The sequence below is a fragment of the Drosophila santomea genome, chromosome 3R, assembly GCF_016746245.2.
Source record: "Drosophila santomea strain STO CAGO 1482 chromosome 3R, Prin_Dsan_1.1, whole genome shotgun sequence".
Classification (NCBI taxonomy): domain Eukaryota; kingdom Metazoa; phylum Arthropoda; class Insecta; order Diptera; family Drosophilidae; genus Drosophila; species Drosophila santomea.
In genome coordinates, this window is record NC_053019.2 from 6,901,540 (window position 1) to 6,923,374 (window position 21,835).

General features: G+C 40.6%; 1 protein-coding gene and 1 long non-coding RNA gene across 3 annotated transcripts in view; both read left to right on the forward strand.

The window, feature by feature from the left end:
* The window catches only part of LOC120454387 (neuroligin-3), a 69,237-nt gene that overhangs the window by 28,451 nt on the left and 18,951 nt on the right, over window positions 1-21,835 (forward strand). Inside the window, exons 1-5 of one of the 2 annotated variants that reach the window (XM_039639637.2) lie at window positions 5,353-5,536; window positions 5,592-5,861; window positions 6,405-6,788; window positions 8,024-8,916; window positions 14,966-15,129. In XM_039639637.2, the coding sequence (XP_039495571.1) occupies window positions 8,270-8,916; window positions 14,966-15,129 (811 nt within the window). In that variant the 5' untranslated portion in view covers window positions 5,353-5,536; window positions 5,592-5,861; window positions 6,405-6,788; window positions 8,024-8,269. Of the gene's footprint in view, window positions 1-5,352; window positions 5,537-5,591; window positions 5,862-6,404; window positions 6,789-8,023; window positions 8,917-14,965; window positions 15,130-21,835 lie in introns of those variants that run through there. The other variant, XM_039639636.1, reaches the window with a different exon arrangement.
* On the forward strand, window positions 17,470-18,008 carry LOC120454394. The gene is made up of 2 exons (XR_005616610.1): window positions 17,470-17,573; window positions 17,668-18,008. It is a non-coding gene; the product is annotated as an uncharacterized LOC120454394 (long non-coding RNA).

Below are 21,835 nucleotides of genomic sequence, written 5' to 3' on the forward strand. Positions count from 1 at the left end.
CAAACATCGAAGTCCACACGGGAAGAAATAAAAAATTCGATTCTACTTTAATAGATATCTACATAAATATTGTATTTGAAAAATTTGACTTGCAATTGGAACTTTTATTTATTTTCGCTTGTTTATGTATACTCGTTCACACATCTTAAGTAAGTCTAGAATTAGAATCATTTACGAGTATTAAACTGATTATCCAAAATAATCTCCAGCTAGAATGATTAAGTTGTTTAAATATCGTTTCGAAATAAATACAACTCCAGAATCTCATTTCATTTTAAGAACTGTTTGTCTGTTTTTTAGATATTTAAAGTAGATTCTTACAATTTCTCATACATTTCATACAATGCTCAACATTTTGTCAGTGCACCACGGACCACTTTCAAAATCCGAGCTCCCATTCCATAATGCTGTATTTACATGCAGACAATATGAAGCAGTCGTATATGTTTATAACATCCGCAAATTGTTGAAGATAACAATTATTGTGCATTGAAAGCTGAGGAGTGAAACGTAGAAACGGGGGCTAGAAGCAGTGGAGCAGTAGCAGCCGGAAATGACAGTTTACGGAAACACACAAAGCCAACAAGGACGCCAGGACCAAGGACCAGGACGGACACAAAAGCCAAGCCCAAATAGCCTGGAGATGTGCCATTAGGTCGGCCACCACCCTCCAGAGCCCCACAATTTTACCCACTTTGTGGTAAGGCAGATTTTTTGCTGCTGCTGGTGCTGTAAATTTTGTAACTTGTCTGGGGATAACTATTTCACCTTTACAGCTGCTGCTGCTCCTGCTGTCTCCCCAGGTGTTGCTCATTAGAGTAACAGGCTTTCCTATGCGGTAAGGTTGAGATTGTTCAGATTGAAATATTACTGCCCATGACTCCGGCTTATAGCAGGAGGTTAAAACTCATTAGGACCAAATTTGTGAGTTGTTTCTTAACGGGCATTTTCTCTGCTGTGAAATTAACATGACAGCTCAATAGGGAGGAACGATCTGGCAAAGACCACAGACCACAAATAATATAATCAAGATAATCAAATTAAAACTGAAGTAGATTTTAACATACATAAAACAATTGTAATATATCAACAATGAATAATTCGAAATCACAAAATTATCTATCACATAAAAGAGACATTTCTTAACTTTGTTTTGTGAACGAGACTAAATAGGTTCTTGGTATCTGAATAAAATCGTTTCCAATAATATATGGACTTTTAAGCAGCCTCTTTGGTTTAACCTAATTGATGTCTATTGTCTAGGCAGAAATGAAGCTGTCATCCCAGAATATTTTTCCCATCAATGCTTTGTTGAAAGGTCAATTAAGGTTTGGCCGTCGTGTTATGTAACTCTATCCAGTGTTGACCTTGCATTATTGGGAGCGGATGATTTGCTCTTGCATATTTATAAGGCGAAGCGAAACAAGCAATTGTATTAACTAAGTGGCCAAAAACAAAGCCCGAAGCGAAACAAAATGGCGCTGAATGCTCCTATGACCGCACATACACTCACACAAAAGCCCAAAGGACTAAGGACCCGTTGTAATATCGCGCCAGCACCGCCCTCATTGAGTAAACATTGAGTCAACACTTCCGCTAAGATAACATCAACATGGCGCCAACATTATGGAAGGGCCGAAAGCGATGGCCAAATAGATATTCCATTGCAGATAACATGAGCCAAAAGACAAAAGCGAGGACAACGCAGGGAAAAAACGAAGCTTGGGAAACCAGAGCGCTTAGCTCTTGGCCAGTTTTTTTACCCAATAAATTATTTTATCTGCCATTTCGGCCAAACAAAACAAATACGCAGAATGAAGGCCGAGGCACACGGCATAAAATGGAATTAAGAACGCATTGAAAGACACAAGCAAGAAACACAGAACGACGACGACTGTTTATGAAAACGTCATTAAAATACCCCAAAGAGCATCTAGTTCCAAGCTTAGTTCCTAGCAAAAGTAATCCCGAACAAAGCCAAGGACGCTGCTTGGTCGTGGGTGGAAATTAATTAAGACAAACGCGCTCAGTCGGGATGAATATTTAGAGCTTGTGTCCTTTGGCGTGTGCGGTGCAAATTGATTTTCATTCGGATGTGTGGCCTTAGGCGTGATAGAGCGGCCGGCTGATAAGGATTGGAAATGTAGGTTTGGATATAGTAAACTGGATTTGAAATCCCTTATAATATAAAGTGCTTATAATGTTTTCAAACTCAACTTTTAAATTCAAACAGCAATTTTGAAGTTTATTTAGTTTGAGTTTTAGTGCTTTATATTGCCTCGGTGATAAAGTAATCATACAGGTTAGGCAATCGCCATCCCTTGACATGACAATTTTTAGCTTTCCGATTCCTCCATTTCTTGACTCTGCCAACTCTTCCTGCCTCTCCCTCCACCCTCATTATTTTCTCTGGCTTGGCTTACTGTGCGTATGCGCAATGTCTTTGCTTGCCTATGTACGTCGTCTGCGTCATTGTCGTCAATTATTTTTGCATGTGTGTTGCTACGTAATGGTGTAATGTTGCTTTAATATCATAATTTTGTCATTTGCTGTTGGTGACCCTCCAAGGCAAAATTATTTTATGCGACGCCGACTAACGAATTCAATTTGCGAGTTACTGGCAGGGCCGAAAAACACAGAAATTATTGGGAAGAGAGGCAGAAATCCCTTGGCATCGTATTATTTGCCAATATTAAACGATAATTTATTTCCAACTGCGTCGAAAATTTGCCTTCGAAATTTGTTAGCCGCGAGCGCTTTATTTATGTCATGTATGAAAAGGGAATTGTAAAATCCGAGGAAAATTAATTTTCCATGCATTTGCCGGGCCCAATTGTGCGAAAAATTTATTGCTTTAGCTTGTGTTCTGCCCAAGAATAAATACATGTGTATCTCATTAGGAGAATTCCTAACGTCGAACATTGCATAATTTAAACATTTTCTGATTAAGTATTTCGCACTGAACCCAAAGCTTAAAAAGGCAAAGCTACTATTATTATTTCACCTTTTCTTACTCGTATGGAATGGTGGCTATTGAACCAAGTAAATAAATTAAATAATTGAAGAAGCTTGAAGTTAACCGGCAAAAACAAAGTGCGCCATTTGCATAGGGATACTTAACTAATATTTTCCATTTGCCGTTAATGCTATCTTTCATATTTCAGTTATATAAGCATTTATGGTAATATTAATAATATATTGAAGCTGCTTATTCCCCCGTTTTATTTTTATTTAAAAAATGAAAATGTATTGTAATTCTCACTTTTTTCCAGAAATTGTTTTCTATTTTATTCTCGTTGACTTTCAGTTACGCTCTTTCTGATGAAAGGCAGTTTAATTTCTTCGTTCGTTGTTGTGTAAATCCATTGTTTTGACCTTTTTTGCTGGCAGAGGCCGGATTCCAGTCATAGGGCCGAGTAGTTGTGCTCTAGCATACATAAATAAAGGGCCTGGGTGAGCAAAAAATTATAAGCCTTTGTTTGTCGGATAGCCAACATAATGAAAGCTAAATCGCAGCAAAAAGGAGGATGCCCATTAGGGCAATGAAGAGACGCAGATAAAAAGTCAGACAGTTTTTCTCGGATATTATTATCAAGAGACGAACTCTGACATGCAAAATGCATTTGGCTTAACTAAAACGTAGTTAAAAAGTCGCATTATTTCCCATCACTTGGAAAGTTCTCCACCCACTTAAGTCTTCGTTTTTTCATTTTCCTTTGGTTAACTCTTTTGCAGATTGCATTTTTCGCTCATATTTTCTTGAAGCGAATTTCTCACATTTTTGCATAAATTTGCATGAAAAATTGCAGTTTGAGTTGGTCCGAGTATCTGTCTTCTCTTTGGTCTCTTTTTGTTTTTATCAGACGTAGCTTTATGCAAGTGCAATAGTGGTCCCTGGAGTCATGTGTTGGAAACTGTTAGTTTACTCTTTGTGGTCCGAGGTATTTACTAAAATATTTATATTTAAAAAGGCCAGACAGTCGATGCTGATAGGTACAGGGAAAGTTTCCACACAAAAGCATTTCCATAATACACTATCTTCTCTTCATTTCTCCCGGCTTGCACGGATATTTTCATACCCACTTAAGCAAGGCAAGGCAAGGCAAGACAGTCATTTCAATAAACTGAAATAACAATGCCAAGGCAAGTAAGTCAGAAACATTTTCATTTCCATTTCCAGTCAGACAACTGCTAAACAATTTCGCTTCCCATCCCCAACCCCCTATCATTTTCTCTGCTGCCCTTGCATTCCTTTGCCTTTGGGTCTGGATTTCTTTTTATATTTCGTTTCGTTTGCTTCCACAACTCGGTTAAGCACCAAAACTGATTAAATTTCCGGAAATACATGACTGCGAACGTACCAATCGATATTCTATAAAGCTATTTCTTTTCACATACGGCCAAAGGAACGGGAACATTCAATATTGATGTCTTTCAACAAATTCAACTTAAGCTTAGTTGATCACAGAGAAATGACCGGAAAAAAGGAATTTTTAAAAAGTAAAAAAGTATATCACTATTGTGAAAAGTTACAATACTACAAATACAAATGCTATTAATTTTTAACGCCAAAAATATCGGATTGAAGTCCTCTGATTTTGTTCATGAATCACCTGGCTTTTATTAAACTTGCGTGTGTGCTAGCAGTCTGCTTTGGAGAAGATAGATTACAAAAAATCGTGGCACACAAATATACATTACATCTAAGGATTGACCAACTTTGAACTTTATTGCGCATTGTCTGCTGCCCCCTTTCTAATTGCTTGGCCCACAATTCTTAATTTAGCTGTGCTACTTAAGCAGTTTACTACCTCGGCGGCAACGACGGCTCCTCGTCCTGAATGCCTTTTCATCCACCCTCGACTCCACCTCAAAAGACAAATTAATGACCCTTGGACCGGGTGAAATAGCTGAAGCTGAGGATGCGGATGCGAGGCGGATGCGGATGCTCCGCCTAGCTGGCGCGGAATTTATGGAGCAAAGAGCTCAGAAAAAGTTGCGGCATGGCGGAAATTGCGGCCAGTTGGAAAGTCAAGAGACTACTTCTTGCTTTTGCTGGAGATGTTATTCCCCGACCGACTTACCATGATAAAACGTTTTCCATAGTAATTCCCTGGGCCGCTTATCGCGTTTTGATTTTTAATTAAAGCAAAAGTATTTCACAAACTGGAATTTTGTTTCGTTTATTCGCAATTAAATTAGGCAAACAACATGAACACTCTCGAATCCAATTATCTCTTCGAGAAGCGAGATACAAATTACAAATGTGAATAAAGTCGTTCCAAACACTTGAATACAAATTTCAACTTTTGACAACTTTTTGTTTCAAGTCCAAAAGTTCGTTCGGAATTTTTGGGAAAGAATCAGCAAAGTTAGAGATGTTCTTCCTGTCATGTAATAAGGCGGCATTATTGTGAATATTGTGCACACAGAGATTTTGAGTGCGTTTGGGCTGGATCTTAGTTAGACCTCCTTCAATTATACTCAAAAAACAAGAAAGTAAGCGGGAAACGGAAATGTAAAAGCTGTTGGTCGAGTAAATGGATATTTGTATATTTGTCACACTGCTTAACTTAAGGATTCCACCGCAGTGTGACGGGCTCTCAACTCATTTACAATAGCAAAATAAAACAAAGCGTCTGTGCAACAGTGCGTATGATTTACAATGTTTACCAGGGAGTGGGCCGGAGTGAAGTTAAGTAAAGTCACTGCTGCTGCGGACAACTTGATGATGTTATTTGTTGAGCAAACTAAGCAACTCGCACTCTAAAATCCCTTCTGCTCTCCCCCTGTATACTTATGTGACTTTCCCGGTCCTGGCCTGGGGGAAATTATGTGCGGAAATGTATTTGAAGACAGCGGTATGATTTGATGGAATGTGGGAACAACTCAATTTCCAGGAATTTCCAGGAATACAATTAATTCAACTAGTGAGCCGAGGATTATGGGCGAGGCGGCAGCCGAGTCTAATTACTTTGCTAATGATCTGCATAATAATTTACTTACACTTGAGGGCTTCGTATAATTAAAATTTCCCACCAGCCCAAGTCAGTGATTCAATTAATACCCTGCAGATAAGTCGCTCGACCTATGGGAATAATTGTACTTTGCTTTAGGAGTGCTTATTTGAATTATTAGTTAACATAGCATTTATTAATTAAGCCAAAAAATTTATAATATAATGAATAATATTGGAATGGGTTATTTAATTTAATTTAAAAAAAAACACAAGGGTAAAGGATGTATTCTTCAACACAGTATATTTTTTAGATAGCAAGGCAAACTATTTTGCATCTAAATACGCAAATGGCTCGTGCCGGATAATTACTACGCATTGCTTAAGTGCCACATGGGATGGAATGAAAGGTCTAATAAAGTGTGCCATCTCTCTGATCTGATTGCAGCATAATCCGCGATGGAAGGACGCCAACTGGAGCCCCATAAGCAGTCGGCCAGTGTCTTGTGTCCCGTCCCACAATCCTGTTCGTCGCTGAGTAACTGAACGTCTCCGTGGAGAATGTCAGCTTGCATGACAATTGTAGCGTGCCGGCATTCAGAAAACGCAGCAGCAGCAGGAGCAGCAACAGCAGACGACGCGGCTGAGCGAGCAGTACGTGAAGGGATTCTCAAGAAGCAGCGGGAGTAAGACGAAAAGGACGCGCTGCGGCAGGAGCAAGGACATCATACATCCCACATCCAACATTCAACGCACATGCACGACAGGAGGGCTTAGCACCTGCACTCGAGCCGCAGACAGCAGACAGCAGAAGAGCCAACGCACGGAATAAGTAAGTGCCAGCTGAATAAAAATGCCCTTCTTCCTCCCAAAAAAATACGGTTTCTGGGGTAGAAAGGTGACTGGGATCACGCGCACTGCTGCTTTGCGGCTTATGAGACCGTGGAGCACCTTACTGACGCCATAAGTAGAACAGAAGGAAAAGAAAGAAATTACTCCTCGTGAAACGTGCGATTTAAGCAGAAATTTAGTTATAACTAAATGTTTCCAATAAAATATATTATGAATATTTTTTAAATAATTAATTATACGATACTTGTTATAAATACACAATTTTTAAACACTTTCAAGTATATAAAAGAAAAATATTGCCTTAAACGTTCCAAAAATGACCCCAAAACAAATCCGTTAATAAGCCTTCCGCCAGTTCCGTAAATGGGCCGCCCACATCCTCCGTTTAACTATTTTGAATTGTCGATCCAATGACCGAATGTCAGTTGGCCAATGAAAAGGCTACAGCTTTGTTCCCTGCACCAATAGCCTCCATCGGCCACTTCCTAGTCATTCCACGTAGGCATGCCCCCTGTGTTGTCAGGGGACTCGGTTCTGCCTGCCTGCCTGCGAAACTGACATGTCTGGCATATGCAAAATGCCAAATGTCCTGGCCACCCAACCCAGCCCATTTCCTGTCACCCCATCCACAAAACCCCTTCGTATGGGTTTTGTTCTTGCCAACTACAACAAGGGCAAGGACACTACACCGAGTGCAAACAAGGTGATGCTCCAGCTGGCAAACATACGTGAAGAGTCGAGTTTCCCGACTATAAGATACCCGTTACTCAGCTAGTGGAAGTGCGAGCAGTGGGCAGGGGACTTTTACCAATTTCATGAGCTATTCTATCAAGAGGGATAGAAAGTAAAAATACTAAACGACAGAAAGGACAGCAAGAAATGGTTCAAGGAACACACCTCACTTAATTGCCTTGAAGAGAGCACCAGAGCCGAAGTAAAGATTTTTAAATTTATACACATTTAGATATTTATAGATAAAGCAAGTTTCCTTCTTCTGAGCTCACTCAATTACATTTTGATTGAACTAAAAAATTCATATTTAATTAGTATATCTGCTCGTTGCTTCTCAAATTTTCCATTCATTGTTGAATTATTGAACTTGTGCTCGTGATTGTGTGATCCAGGAACATTTTCCAATAAACAGTAAATTCCATTGAATAATTGTCTCCAAACGTATTAGTTCTAACCAACCAACCACATGTCTTTTCATTCCAGATGTCTAAAACTGCCATATAATATTTTGCACAAACCCTGTTGTAAAGGAAAATTGTATATGGGAAGCAAAAAGTGAGAATACTTGCTGAAACAAGCAAAGCGGAAACCAGGCCACGCCACAAACAGCTACTTGTGGTCAATTATACAAGAGCGGAGCGAAAAAAAAGATAAAACACCAGCCGGACATTAAGTTGTCGAAAAAATACCGACAACATTGCGACGTGGCCATTTTGACCAATAATAATAATGGTCATGCTGCTCTCGAACCGACAACTCCCGCCATCAGCAGCAACAAGAACGCGGCGGAAAGTGCCGCCCACGGCGAGGAGGTCGGGGTGGGCGTGGTCATCTCTGCTAATTCTGGTCGTCCTGAACATATATATGTCTGGATGCTCGGCAGCCGGCATAAGTTATAGCAGCAACAGCGGCAACCTGAGTACTTCGCAAAAGAGTCCCTCGTCGGTGAATAATGGCGGACTCGTGCTGATCGGTTCCAGCAGCGCCACTTCCAGTTCCGTACCCTCATTATCCCTCACTTCATCATCGTCGGCGGGCTTGTCGTCCCCCGGCAGCAGCTCATCCTCCTCCTCATCTTCCACGAGCACCAGCGGATCAAATGGCAGCAACCGCAGTGGAAGACCCACAAGCAATAACAGCAACTCGAACTCGAACTACAGCCCGAACCATGATCAATTACCCGCCCAGCTCTCCTCGCGGATTATCAACACACGCAATGGCGCCATATCGGGCGTAATTGTCCAATTAGACGGAAGGCACTTGGATCCGGTGGAGGCATACCGAGGAATACCCTACGCCTCGCCGCCGGTCGGCAATTTGAGATTCATGCCGCCCGTCTCCGCGGCCATGTGGTCAGGTGTCAAGAAGGCGGACAGGTGAGTCGTCTCTTTGCATTTTGTCGCGGGATATCAGGGTATACCATTAAACTGGATTAGCTTCAATGTTTCCGTACACCTCAGAAACTGTTTTAAATATTTGTTTACAGGGAAAAAAACAGCACAATAACATTTACTGCATATATTTATATCATTATTATGAGACGACTATAAGTCAAAATTTAACCTTGTTATATAAACATGAGTAAATAATATGTTTTTACCCCAATTGTTTTTAATTTTGTTGAATCGGTCGCGGACATAGAGATGTCAATACAATAAAAAACTTCCTACAGTATTTATCAAAAAAAGCAAACATTACAAGCAAGCCTCACAATTGGTCCTTCCAATTTCATTAGAAAAAGCTCCATCCGTCGTTTAAATAATTTAATAAATATCCTGAGTTCTGCCGACTTCCACCATCTGACAAAAGGCTTTGTCCATGTAAAAGCACTAAATCATCTCCCAAAAGGGTTGAGTTTGATTTGCCTTTCGAGTGCATAAAATGATCAAAATGCCATAAGTCAACTCTCTCAAGAGGACCCAACAATTGTCACCTCAATTAACTGACTCATTATTGAGTCAAGTGCGCAGGCGGCGGTCCGAAAATACTGAAGGCCAAGTGTAACTGAAAGTAATGAAAATAATGGAAAATGCTACAACCCGTGCCCGGCCGTCGACAACAAAGGACATAACGATAATGGCTTTTGAAAATAAGGACGGAAAAAAATGGGGAAAACGCAAGTCAAAGGTCAACTTAGTCGGCCGACTTCCTCGCGGAATATCTCGCAAATTAAATATTTACGCCGTCCCCGGCAGCAAACAGCGCTACGGGAAAGCAGCAGCTACACAGCGGCATCTAATTTACAAATGCTCCCGAGTGGCAAATCATTATTCACAAAGATGCCCAGAGATATTCACATTCCCCCTACTTTCCATTGTTGTAAAAAAGGGCCAGCGAACTGGGGCCGTCAAGCAGCAAAAGTTTTCCCCCTTTCACGGACTCCAGACCCACAATGCCAATGAAAACGGGCCGCGAAATCACTACGGCACACAGTGCGCCCCGGCAAATAAAATATAATTTTTCAAGTTTAACAAAGAACAGCACCTGCGGCGCGCAGCAGACAGATGATTCTCGCATTTTCGCATTCTCGAATTTCCCGCCAATGTTTTGGGTAATTCAAGGCCTCCTCCGCCGCATCATCTTCGCTTCTCCGGATAGGTGGACGGTTTTATTTGGCGACCAAGGCGGCCTTGTGAGAGGGAGCCAATAAAACGGCTTGAGTAATGGTCGGGAGATTTTTCAGAACGTCAGCGTAATAAAGTTGTCCATAGGCAGCTGGCACAATAGGTCATTAGACTGATTTTGGGAAATGTACCTAAATACCGCTTAGAATACCATGTATTTGTTGTTACGCGGTTTAGATTGAGTTTCCATTCTAGTTCTGTGGCTTAACTTTGAAGTTTTTTTTCAGTCAACGAGGCAAACAAACAATATAATTTTTGGGTACAACCGCTTGCATATTTTAAATGCCAGTAGCCAGTCTATTCACCTCTATCCTGCACTCTTCACCTGTCGTCACCTCTTCTGTGCTTTCAACTAAAGTTTGCCCTGGATTTCAACACTTCCAACAAGAATCTAACGTCGTTACAAAGGCCACATACCTTTCCACCACAAGTTACTCGTCAACTTTCATCGGCCCCATTGCAAAAATAATTTCCCGCAACCACACAAAAAATGGAGGCAACGCAGAAAATAAATAAAAAAAAAAAAGAGAAAAGAGAAAATTATGTCCCCACATATTCCTAGCCCGGCAAAGGCAGCAGCTGTTCATGGCTTTGACAAGCCACGCGTGTCACCACCAAACCACCCGGTTACCCACTCTAGCGCCCTACACCCGCACACCCGCACACCCGCTTTTCCAACCTCATCCACGCATTTACCGCCACAACGTCTTTAATAAAAATGAAATAAATTCCGCCAGCCACTTTGCACTTTGCTGCTGTTGTTCCAACGGCTGCACATTGGTCCTGGCCGTTGCCTGTGGCGTAAGGATTATGAAAAACAAGCGGATTAGTGGCCAACCTCTCCTGACCAGGTTCCAGGTTCCAGGTTCCAGGATCGCAGGGTCCCAGGTTCTGGCTCATAAACGGAGTGTAAAAATCGCAATAAACTGGCGAGTTTTATGCATGACGCCAAAGTTTTTAATAAAGACGAAAGTAAAAGCTTGACGCAAAAACGCTAAGTGGAGAAACTCAAGTTAACGATTTTCCTAATAAAAAAGCGCATTAATGAATGGCGGGCAGGACCACCACAAGCACCATCAGAAAATGCGTGCAGCAGTTCGTGAGGCATCTCTTTCGCGCCGGCAAACAGAAGCTTGCTCCGTCATTAAAAACGTTAATTCCAATTTGAGGCTCAAGAGCAAGTGGCAACCGCAAGGATGCGGAGGGTTAAGGGCCGAGAGTGGAGGTGGGAAGACATCCCCAGGACATCAGCCGCATGAATTTTCGAATGACTCGGCGGCGGCGGTACAAACTGTTGCCCTTTTTAAATGAAATTGCGAAAATTCATTTTAAATTGGATTTTATTTAATTTGACTGAGGCAAGAAAGCTTTACGCCCGCCCGAGGGAGATTTTCCGGGAAGGTGTGAGTTCCAGGGCCTGCGACTCCGACTGAGTCTGTGTCGCCAGCCAATCTAATTTGTGTGCACGGTTGGAGGGATGGAAAAATCAGGATGAGGACGACAACCTTCTGGCCCGTTGGCCACAGGTAAAATTAATCTATTTTACTTGACGTGGCCGCAATGTCGCGTATAATTTTATGCGATCCGGTGCCCTTCATTCATCACCTGCCCATTCCATTAAAGCCTGCACTGAAAAAACGCAGTACTGGACAAAACATGTCAAACTTTAAAACACATAAAGGCACGTCAATGTGTCTTCATTAAAGCTCTTTAGGATTATGTTATATTTTAGTCAATCCAAAGATATACGAGTCCAAGACAGTTAAAATGATTAGATGGGCCAATATTTAATATGTTTGTACATCTTTCTCCCGGTGTATGCGTGTATTTTTCTGCATGGCTAAGATTATGCTTTTGTTTGATGTATTCAAGCCGAAATCGCCAGCGGATCTGACAGGGCTGGTGTCCTGGCTACCATTTACTTACCACAAAGCGTTAGCACTCCTCCTCCGCAAAAGTACGCCATTATATCCCCAAAGCCCTGACCCTTAAAGCCTTGTCTGCTCTTGAGTCTCTTTCCCCTGCATGCAGATTATCCTGGCCTTCCACTCAAATGTACACAAAACTGGAGCATTTGGGGCGAGCTTTGCTTTATGTTTTGTTTGTGAATTCCAAACTGCATGTATTTCGGAATAACACAGAGGAATGGGGAGGAGCCGTGGCTATAACCTTGTTTACTTTTGACCGCGTGCTTTGGCTACCGAGCAGTTTCCCACTGGCCAGGGTCACAATCCTCAAATTGTTTGCTAGAATTTCGCAGATATCTGTTTGTCGCAAATAATCTACCTGGAAAACAGGTGCTGTCCGAGCCAAGCTATTAGTTGTTAGTTATTAGTCAGCAGGCAAATATGTTTAAGATGTTAGCTAAATTTCTATTAAACACGTGAACTAGATATTTAGTACGACATTTCAAAAGAAAGTGCCAGTATTTCATTCATATATACATTGCAATTGGTAAATTTCAAAAGTGCCACTAAACCTGAAATAAAAACGCAACGTTCCTAAAAGAGCGGTGGAAAACACTTTTGAAAACTTTGTTTATTTTCGAAAAGCAATCCAATGGTATTTACCTACTTTTATCACGTATCATCTCAGTAAAATGAAAATAGTAAAGCATAAGATGGTTCTACAGTAAATTGCTCCGCCGGGAAACATGATTATTCGCCCCTCCAGCTGTCTGTAAAATCTACAAGTAATTATCAAGTTTTTAATGCCCTGCCATTTGCAAATGCAGCATCGATGGCGGGAAGAACTCACCCTGACCTTAATTGCGGCACCCGCTTTATTAGCGCCACTCAACCACTCCCCTCCAGCAGTCCACATGTATAACCCACCTGCACCACCCGTATTCCATGCCACCACCCGTTCTTATCTGCGAAAGTTCAGCGGTTGCAAAGTGGCATAAACAAGATCGCTTGCCACTTGAGAAGTGTGCGCCATTCGTTTGCCAGGGGGGCAACATTAAAAAGGCAAAATGTGGCTTTTATGACCTCGAACTGGAGAGGATAAAGCGGGACTTCGTTACCTGTACCCTGGACCATTGGCAACTACTGGCAAACTGGCAACCACTGGCAGCCACTACAACTGCGCGGGAGTTGCCGTAAAAACTTTTCACTTTCATTATTTTTAATATTTTCTGCTCATCCAAGCTGCTCCAGCTCCCTTTCGTGTGGCTGCAGGGTTCCGAGGTTGACACCATGTTCATTACATTAAAAAAAAGGCGAAGGGAAAATGGATCCCGAAAATGAAACTTTTATTACCTGCCTTATTGTTTTGCCATAAAATTAATGATTATTATGGCAATCGCATGGCCACCACAAGCGTCCATTAACTGGCAACCCACTGAGGGTCAGTTCCAAGTAGATTCCCAATTTTCGGCGAGGCGTTTGGAATGCCATAAAAAGCAAAAATTAAATATACTCGCCATGGTAAACAAAAATCAGAGTGGGCGGTAATAACAAAGATAAAAGGGCAGCGGTGAAATAAAGTTAAGGAAATTAAATAAAATAAATTCTCGTTTCGCAATGTCATTAATGTTAATGCATTTTGGGATGACTGAAAGAGGAATCCTCATAATGGGCAGCCAGCCGGGGGAATGGAGGACGAACTCTCTCTTAAATGCTCCTATTGATTTTCGCTTTATGACAATTTGATGGCCAACAGGAGTTGCGGCGGTTAATGAGTTAAGCCGCCTACTTTAAGGGCCACAAAGGCTTGATGAATGAAGTGGAGGCCTTTCACGATACAAATCGGATCGGCCTTAATGCATTAGTGGCCACAGTTTCCCTTTCGCTCGTTTCCCAATCCTTTAAGAGGCTATGCTGACACAAATCTACAGCTGGCAACATAAATTTGAACGTAAATTTACCTTGGCAGCATGTCTTTCCCGATGGATCGATGGAACACAGATGGGTTCAACTTGGCAGAATGGGTTTAACTCTTCCATTTATAGATCAGATTAAAAACAAATAATAGCACTGCCAGCTAAATACGGATGGCAGAACCCAATTCCTGGAACACTGGTGAAAAATATTTATTTTTAATCGAACCATTTTTTTTAATAGAGATATATACTTATGTTATTCATCATCATCAAGTTTTATTCGAATTTTTCGGCGAATATTAGTTAAATATTTTCTTTTTTTAAGTTAAAGAACTAAAAATTATATAAGTTTCTTGACATTACTGAATACCCCAATTTTGTTTAAGTGTATTCCCAATCCCATCAGATTCATAAATGAGTGCAAGGCCAAAAAAAGAGTGCGCTTCTGGCATTTGCATGTCCTGTCTGTGGGAATAGAGGGAGGAAATTAGTAAATTGCACAAGTGCACACACAAAGGGAGATTTGTCAAGGAGGAAAATCGAACGATAAGAGCCAAATCGAAAACCAATTTACCAAGATCGAAAATAAGTCTCGGCCAAAAAGAGGAAAATGCAGAAGCAAATGAATGGAAAGGAGGCAATTTCACAAAAACAAATTAAAGCGCAAACTTTGCGTTCAAATCAAAAAGCTCTTACGGCCAAAAGACAATCACAAAGTTGACTTTGGTTTGGCCTCTCTTCAAGTCATTACAAGCGCCCCTGAAAAAAATCCCTCAAAGATTACACAATTCCGGCAAATTAATCTATTTATAACGACATTCGAGGCCGGGCATAAAAATAAGCCTATTTACCAAAAACTTTTTTGCTTGTATTTTCATTCTTCGGGGTGAGGAAACCTTTTTAACAACAAGCAAAATGCCATGAAGGAAAGTTTCTCCTTTGACAAGCTCGCCACTCAAATCTTTTTCGATTTTGCAGATTCAGCCCGGTTTGCCCGCAGAGATTGCCGGACATTCACAACGAGACGGCGGCCCTGGAACGGATGCCCAAGGGCAGACTAGAGTATCTGAAGCGATTGCTGCCCTATCTGCAGAATCAATCAGAGGACTGCCTCTATCTAAATATTTATGTGCCCATACAAGGTGAGTGCGAGGGCGAACGGGGTTTTGGCCAACACCAAATAAGAGTGCTTTATTTTTTTTTGCACCCAGCTAAAACCGAGAAAAATGACATGACCATGTCGGGGGACTGAGTCTTGTTTATTTAGCACTTTGCAAGGCATTTGAATAAATTGGCAGCCAGCTGGTCGGGGAAACTCTGCTCAATTTTTCTTTCCTCCGTTAATCCCTAAGGCCAACGCCAGAAAAGGGTCAGCGTTGGTAAAGTTTAAAATATCTTTTTTTGGATTTTTCTCACAAGGGTTTTAATATTTTTTTGTGCTTGTGCTGCACGCAATTGGACAAATGCTTGAGCATTTTTCAAATTCCGAAAAAAATACGCTAAGCCGAGAAGAAGGTTCAAGGTCCCGAATGCAAAGTGGCCAAATTTATGCCTAAAAGAATGTCTGGTCCTTTCAGAAGAAAATCCAAAGCGATTTGCCACATTTGTCTGCAGCTGTTTTGCTTTTTGAGCTGTAAAGGCGTGAAAGTAGTTGGGGATCCATTAAATTTCATCTTATAAATTGAGTTCAGTATGGTCTAAAATGGCCACGGGAGACTTCACTTTACTCAGTCAGTTTTCAAAACAGGTTTGGTTGTAGGCTAAACGCACTAAACCTTTTAACTTTCCACTAAAATATCAATTTATTTGTTAATTTTTGGCAGTAAGAAAATGTTGCTGGGTTAAAAAAACCTCCCATAGCCTTTGAATTTCTAAAGTTCGAGATTTGTTATCTGGTATCTGGTACCAGCTATCTGGTATTCGAGGTATTCGACTAAAGAAATCGATTGCTGAATATGAATATTTTTTGATATTCACTTCTTTTTATAACAGCTTGAGTAACATAGCGTCCTCTCTTGTTGAATCCGAATGCTCTTTAAATATTCAGCTCTTTTTGTATCGATCTGTCTGGATGTCTATACGTCAGGCTGCCAGTCAACTTCAGCTGGCCATTGGGAAATGCAACGGCAGCAAACTCCACCGAAGCCGCCGCCGTTTGACAGGGTAGTAAATTACATTTTAATTAAAACCCAAAGGAGCAGTGGCCGTGGGGAATCCGGACGTGTAACTGGGACTTAAAGGGAACCATCAGCGGCATTCACTTATCTCATCTAACTGAGCCAACTGGGCCAACTACTGAGCCAACTCTGGCAACTCAAATAGCGCGGCACCTGTCAGCAGGGGAGTCGAAGACTGCACTGCGAATCGAAGTAAATTTGATTGTCTATCAGCGCGTTAAGAGCTAAATTTAATATACTGCTCGACGGCAATGGAGTTTCAGCCGCAGAGCGACTGCTTCAGTCTGTCAGGCAGTTCCTCACCAAGACAGTCGTCTATCATTTGAAGAGACAGTTGCCTTGATTTCGCCGCTGGCTTTCAATTAACTTACAGTTTGCCGAGGCGTGTACTTAATGTATTTGCTGAGCTCCCCCCTCCGAATGAAATTTAGATATATTTTCATAGCTTTTTGACATTTGTAGTTACAACGTAATTTAAGATTGTATAATTGTGCATTAGGCAGAAATAAATATTTTTAAAATATTTAATAAATATTTTTAAATGATGTTTTTATTACTTATTTATTTTTTATTATTGAATGATTTCGGACCGCCCATAGATATAAAGCTAAGCCCCACAGACTCTTGCATTAGGAGTGTCCAATTAAATGAATTTATGTTGGTATAACAACGGTTCACTTTTTCGGCTAGCCTGTAAGGAAAATGTCGTCCTGTTTCAGCATAAAAAATGAATAAAAGTAAATACCTATAAAATAAATAAAGATTCACTCAAGTATGAAAGAATTTACATTTTACCTGCAATTTGTCTTCGACAGCAGATGGCAGAAAAGGTCTCTTGTCGATGAAGGCGTGCCAACCCTGCTGAATTGCAAGAGTTTTCATTTTTCTCATTTATTTCTTTGGAAAATTATGATAAATTGTTTGCCCCGAAACTTGAGACGCGGACCTAAATTGAATTGGAAAATGTGTACGCTTTTCGAGTGCAGTGATCATCTTCAAGGGCAGCTAATTGAACGAGCAATTTGTCGAGGGCAAGCGCCAGTAAAAGGGAAAATTAAATGTCTGGTTTTGATAATTGGATAAGCAGTAACTGAAAAACAGGACAACTTTTTGCGCAAAGCAGAGGCAGCAGACATAAGGACATACTTACAACGGATAACAAACTCATCCAATCAAGGACCTTGGGCATTTCATAATAAATCGTTTAAAAAGGAGAAAATAAAACCGGAATATGTAAATTTTGTACAGTTTATCCTAATGAGCTGAAGCCTCCGTTTTTTGCCTGGGGTTGTCCAACTGTCAGAAGGGCACCAAGAGAAATAAGTCATTTTATATTTTTGTGAGTTAGGCACAGAAAGGTGATACAAAGCCGAGCTAAATTGTTAATGGAATATTGATGGAAAAGATAGGTGAATATTAAAAAAAATACGATACAAGCCACGCTTTCATGCCAACACAATAAAATATGGCTAAAGATTTATTTCCGAAAAATAATTCATACAGGCTACTACTGCCACAGATTGTACCGCAAAGCATTTAGAGCCTTCAAGGTGATCTTACTTCACGGCTGAATGTCAAAAGAATGAAAGATTGTGCAGCTCTTTTTGTGTGAAGCCCGGCCCCCTCAATTTCCGAATATGAATTTGCTGCGTTATTATCCTCAACACACACAGAAGCACAGACGCATAAGCACATAAATCTCTTTCGCCTTTTTGGTAGCTACTTTTTGAGCTCCGACCACGGGATTCGACGAGCCGGAATTCGGAATTCGGGACTCTGGACTCGGATGGATATGCAGCTAGTTTAATCTACTTGGACATAACAATAAAATTTATATCATCTTAGCTTTTCTCTGCCTTGGACCGCTGCTTAGTGAAGTCCTTTCTCGCCTCTGTGGCTTTTATTTGCTCCATGCCATCGCCACTGCTTTTGCCTGCGTTTTGCTCCTGGCCCTGCTCTTCATTTGTGCCCTTTCCCATCGCATCGCATCTCGTCTTATTTTATTTTATTTGCTGCCTTTTTACGGCATTATTGTTGTTGCCGTGTCCCTTTTAAGTCCTTGGCTTGTTCTCGCTGAGGAAAGCGTAGAAGGAAAATGTTAAAAAAAATAAACATACAAATGCCACATTAAGCATGATTTGCCGCTTTTCCAGGCAAAAGTCCATTGGGCTTTTTATTCCCCTACAACCATGCCCCTCCGGGCTTTGAACCCTCATCTGGTCTGCTCGTTCGTGTGTAGATTTCAAGTTTATCAGCTGCTTGAATGTTGGCCATATTTTGTGCTTAACTGACTTTTGTTTGCCCACTGAGAAATGGCCTATATCCCCCAAATCGGGGATTGGTGAAAAATGAATGTCATAATTTCTAATCTCTAGCATTTCCATGTGATTAAGCTCTTAAAGGCTCACTTAATAGCGCATTATGAGGGCTTTCTTGCCCATTGGCCAATTGATAAATGTATTCTTGACCTGTTTATCTATGCAAATAGAAACAGTTGCATCCATATTTTCAATAATCCATCGCAGCAATGTAGGCTGAATTCATAATGAAATATTTCCTTTGTGTCTATGGTTTCGATAATGGTTTTCAATAAGCCAATCGACCGTTGCCAAAAGCTTCTTTGATTGCGTTCACCTGAAAATAAACAAATCTTTATCATGAGCACTGTAAAAATATCCTCAATATGTGACTCTCGATTCAAAGAAGCAACAACTCAAAAAAAAGTTATATAAATGTACGGAATAAATTAAAAGTTAAAGAACTATCTTAGGGAAAACTTTATTTTCTGTGTACAGATTTTCATTATAACCAATCCTCTGCTTATCCCCTAACCAATCAAATTGGGAGATCCCAGTCCTTTGAATATACATTATTAATGAGATAGGGGTCGTGAACGGGGATGGGAGATTGATGTGTGCCCGAGTGCGTGCCACATTCCACACGCAACGGCGGCACAAGTCAGTCGGTCCCGAAAGCGGAACCGGAAATCGAAACGAGAGCCGCCTGGTGCGTGTTCCTGGTCTCACACGGAAATGAAGTTCTTTTAACTTTTTTTTGTCTGAGCACTGCCGATATAAGAGTTATGCATATGAATGCCAACAATGGAGGCAAGACCCATTCTGTTACACAGTAGTCGAATTAACGCGGAATAAAGCGGCCAAAGCAAAATAAACTGCAGAGCTGAAAAAAGGAAAGAAAAACAAGTAAACTTTTTACTTTGTCTGCTTCCCGTAAACTTTGCACAAGAGTTGCAGCTGGATGTGATTGTCGGTGGGGGAGTGAATCGGGTCAGACAAAGACCAGAATGAGGTTACTTTTCTCATTTTCTTACGCCAGACACAATTGCCAAACGCAACAAGGGAGAGTAGGAAACGGAAAATTTCGAAATTACATTTATTATTTCCCCAGCCCCTGCGTACCATTTAGTGTCAAGTTCCCAAAGATTTCCATCAGCATTTGCATGTCTTAAAGCAAGCGGACTCCTGAAACTTGAATCTTCCATTTACGAAACTGAACTGATTTTGAGGATTCTGCTACACTTCATGACGAACAAACTTCTAAAATGCTGATTCCAAAGTAATTTTAGTTGCAAACTTGAGGAATTTATACAAAAATTAAAGCTGAATTTTTAAATTCCCTTGAATATAAGCGGTACTTTGGAAGGAGATTAACGACTTATTAGCATTTTTATTTTTTTTCAATCATACGGAAATAATTAATTGTATACAAACACAAGTTCTTCTCTATTGACTAACTAATATTATTTTAGGTATGATAAATAGTTTTAAGGTAATTTTATATTACAAAATCTTAAATGTCAGCCTACTTTTATAGTGCATCCGATACAACAGTTTCAAACTAGAGTTTCAGTTTCTAAAGCTTTCCAACTAGTAGTAAGTAACCTTTCTCGCTTCTAGTCCGCTAGTCGGCCTGCAATCACGGCTTAAACAAGAACCCGCAAATCGATTTTCATCAGGGGATTCCCAGGACATAAGTACATACATCAAATCGCTCATTTTGCGCAACTCCTTCGTCGAGAGGGATAGTCACTCGTCCTTTGGGATTGTGTCTGCGTTTGTGTTGCTGATTGTATTTGCTGCTTGCGCTTGCAATTTCCTAGGCTTTGCCAACATACAAGTATACAAGCTTCTACAATAACTGTGGAATAACTACCTTCAAGTGACGATAGAAGCCATAAATATGAGTGGAAAAAAGCGGCTGACAGAAAAGGGGCGTCTGAAACTTTTGTCAACTCTGTGTTATAAACGAAGCGCTTGACTACATATTGACTTTAACTGAAAGCGTTTATGTTGATTGTGTATGTGTCGCCGTGGCTCTTTACACTGAGGAAAATTATTTCACTTTCTTTATACATAAAAAAAGCACACAAAGCGTAACAAATTACGAATTTTTGTAAAGTTTTCATTGTTTTTATCTAAAATGTAATTGAGCCGGAATGGCCTGATCAGGTATTTTCCTGTATTTTTCTCTGTGCAGATGCGTTCTGCTCATGGGCTTGCGTATTTGGTTGTGTGAACGTGGAGCGCTATCAATAAATCTACAATATGTATGAAACGCAAAGTCTCTGCTGATGGCCGCCATTTGTGTATAAATGTGCTCGTGTGTGTGACATTTTCCCGCTTTCCTTCTGTCATTTACAGTTATGAAACAATGTCGCATGACACTTCTGGCATTTTTTCGTTTTCGGATATACCATAATCTTTTCCGTTGCAGTTGTTAAACACTGTGTACGCAGAAGGATAATTCTTGTTCGCTAGATAGGCTTTTCTAATTTCATAAAATATTGTCTGAACAAAAAAAGTAACAGGTAAGCCTGCAAAATGAATGATGAGTTAATTTGGTAATAGAAGGTGAAATTTTTCGAAGCACATGATGTTATAATTCTGTATTTAACAGAAAATTGAAAAGTTAATTTAAAGCTATGGGTTTTTGTAGAGCACTTAATATTCGATGCATGATATGTCGGATTTTATATATTTCAATGTCCCCCCTTTTATACAAATTTAAATATTCAATATTGACACAGAAAATTGCGCTTTTAAAGCGCCAACCATATTTATAACCGCGCAGGAATAAGCCCAGACTCCACCCAAAACCACCTTGTAAAATGTGTATTTTTGTTTTTCCATCCCGGGGTCACTCACACAAAGTTTCCCATGTACACACAACCAATCACACACATACACTGTTAGGGCCGTGAAACACTCAAAGCCATCGTATAAAGTATGCATGAAAAATTTGTCACATCCCGGGAAAATGGTCGAAGTGAGTTCACCTTTTCAATGGCCACTTGACCCTCGAAAGTGAGCTATACATGTAGCAAGAACCCAAGGCATTGAATTTAAATTGCGCATTAAATGTGTCCAAAAGAATTTGAGCATTTTAGTGTGTGCGGTCATTTACCAAGAAATTGATAAGTCAAAGTTCATAATTGGCTTCTTACGCCTCCAACTTGCCCGGGGGTCAGTTTGGAAGGCTTTACAGATCAGGAAAAGGAATACTTTTCCAGACAGAATAAGGAGTGTGTGGCCAAATTGAAATGGAAAATGTGCAAGTCCAAGCAAATAGAACATGCAAATGGCACACAATCCGTCGAAAGAAAGCGGAAAGTAACTTTCATTGCATGCACTTGCAGCATTTACCCCAGGAC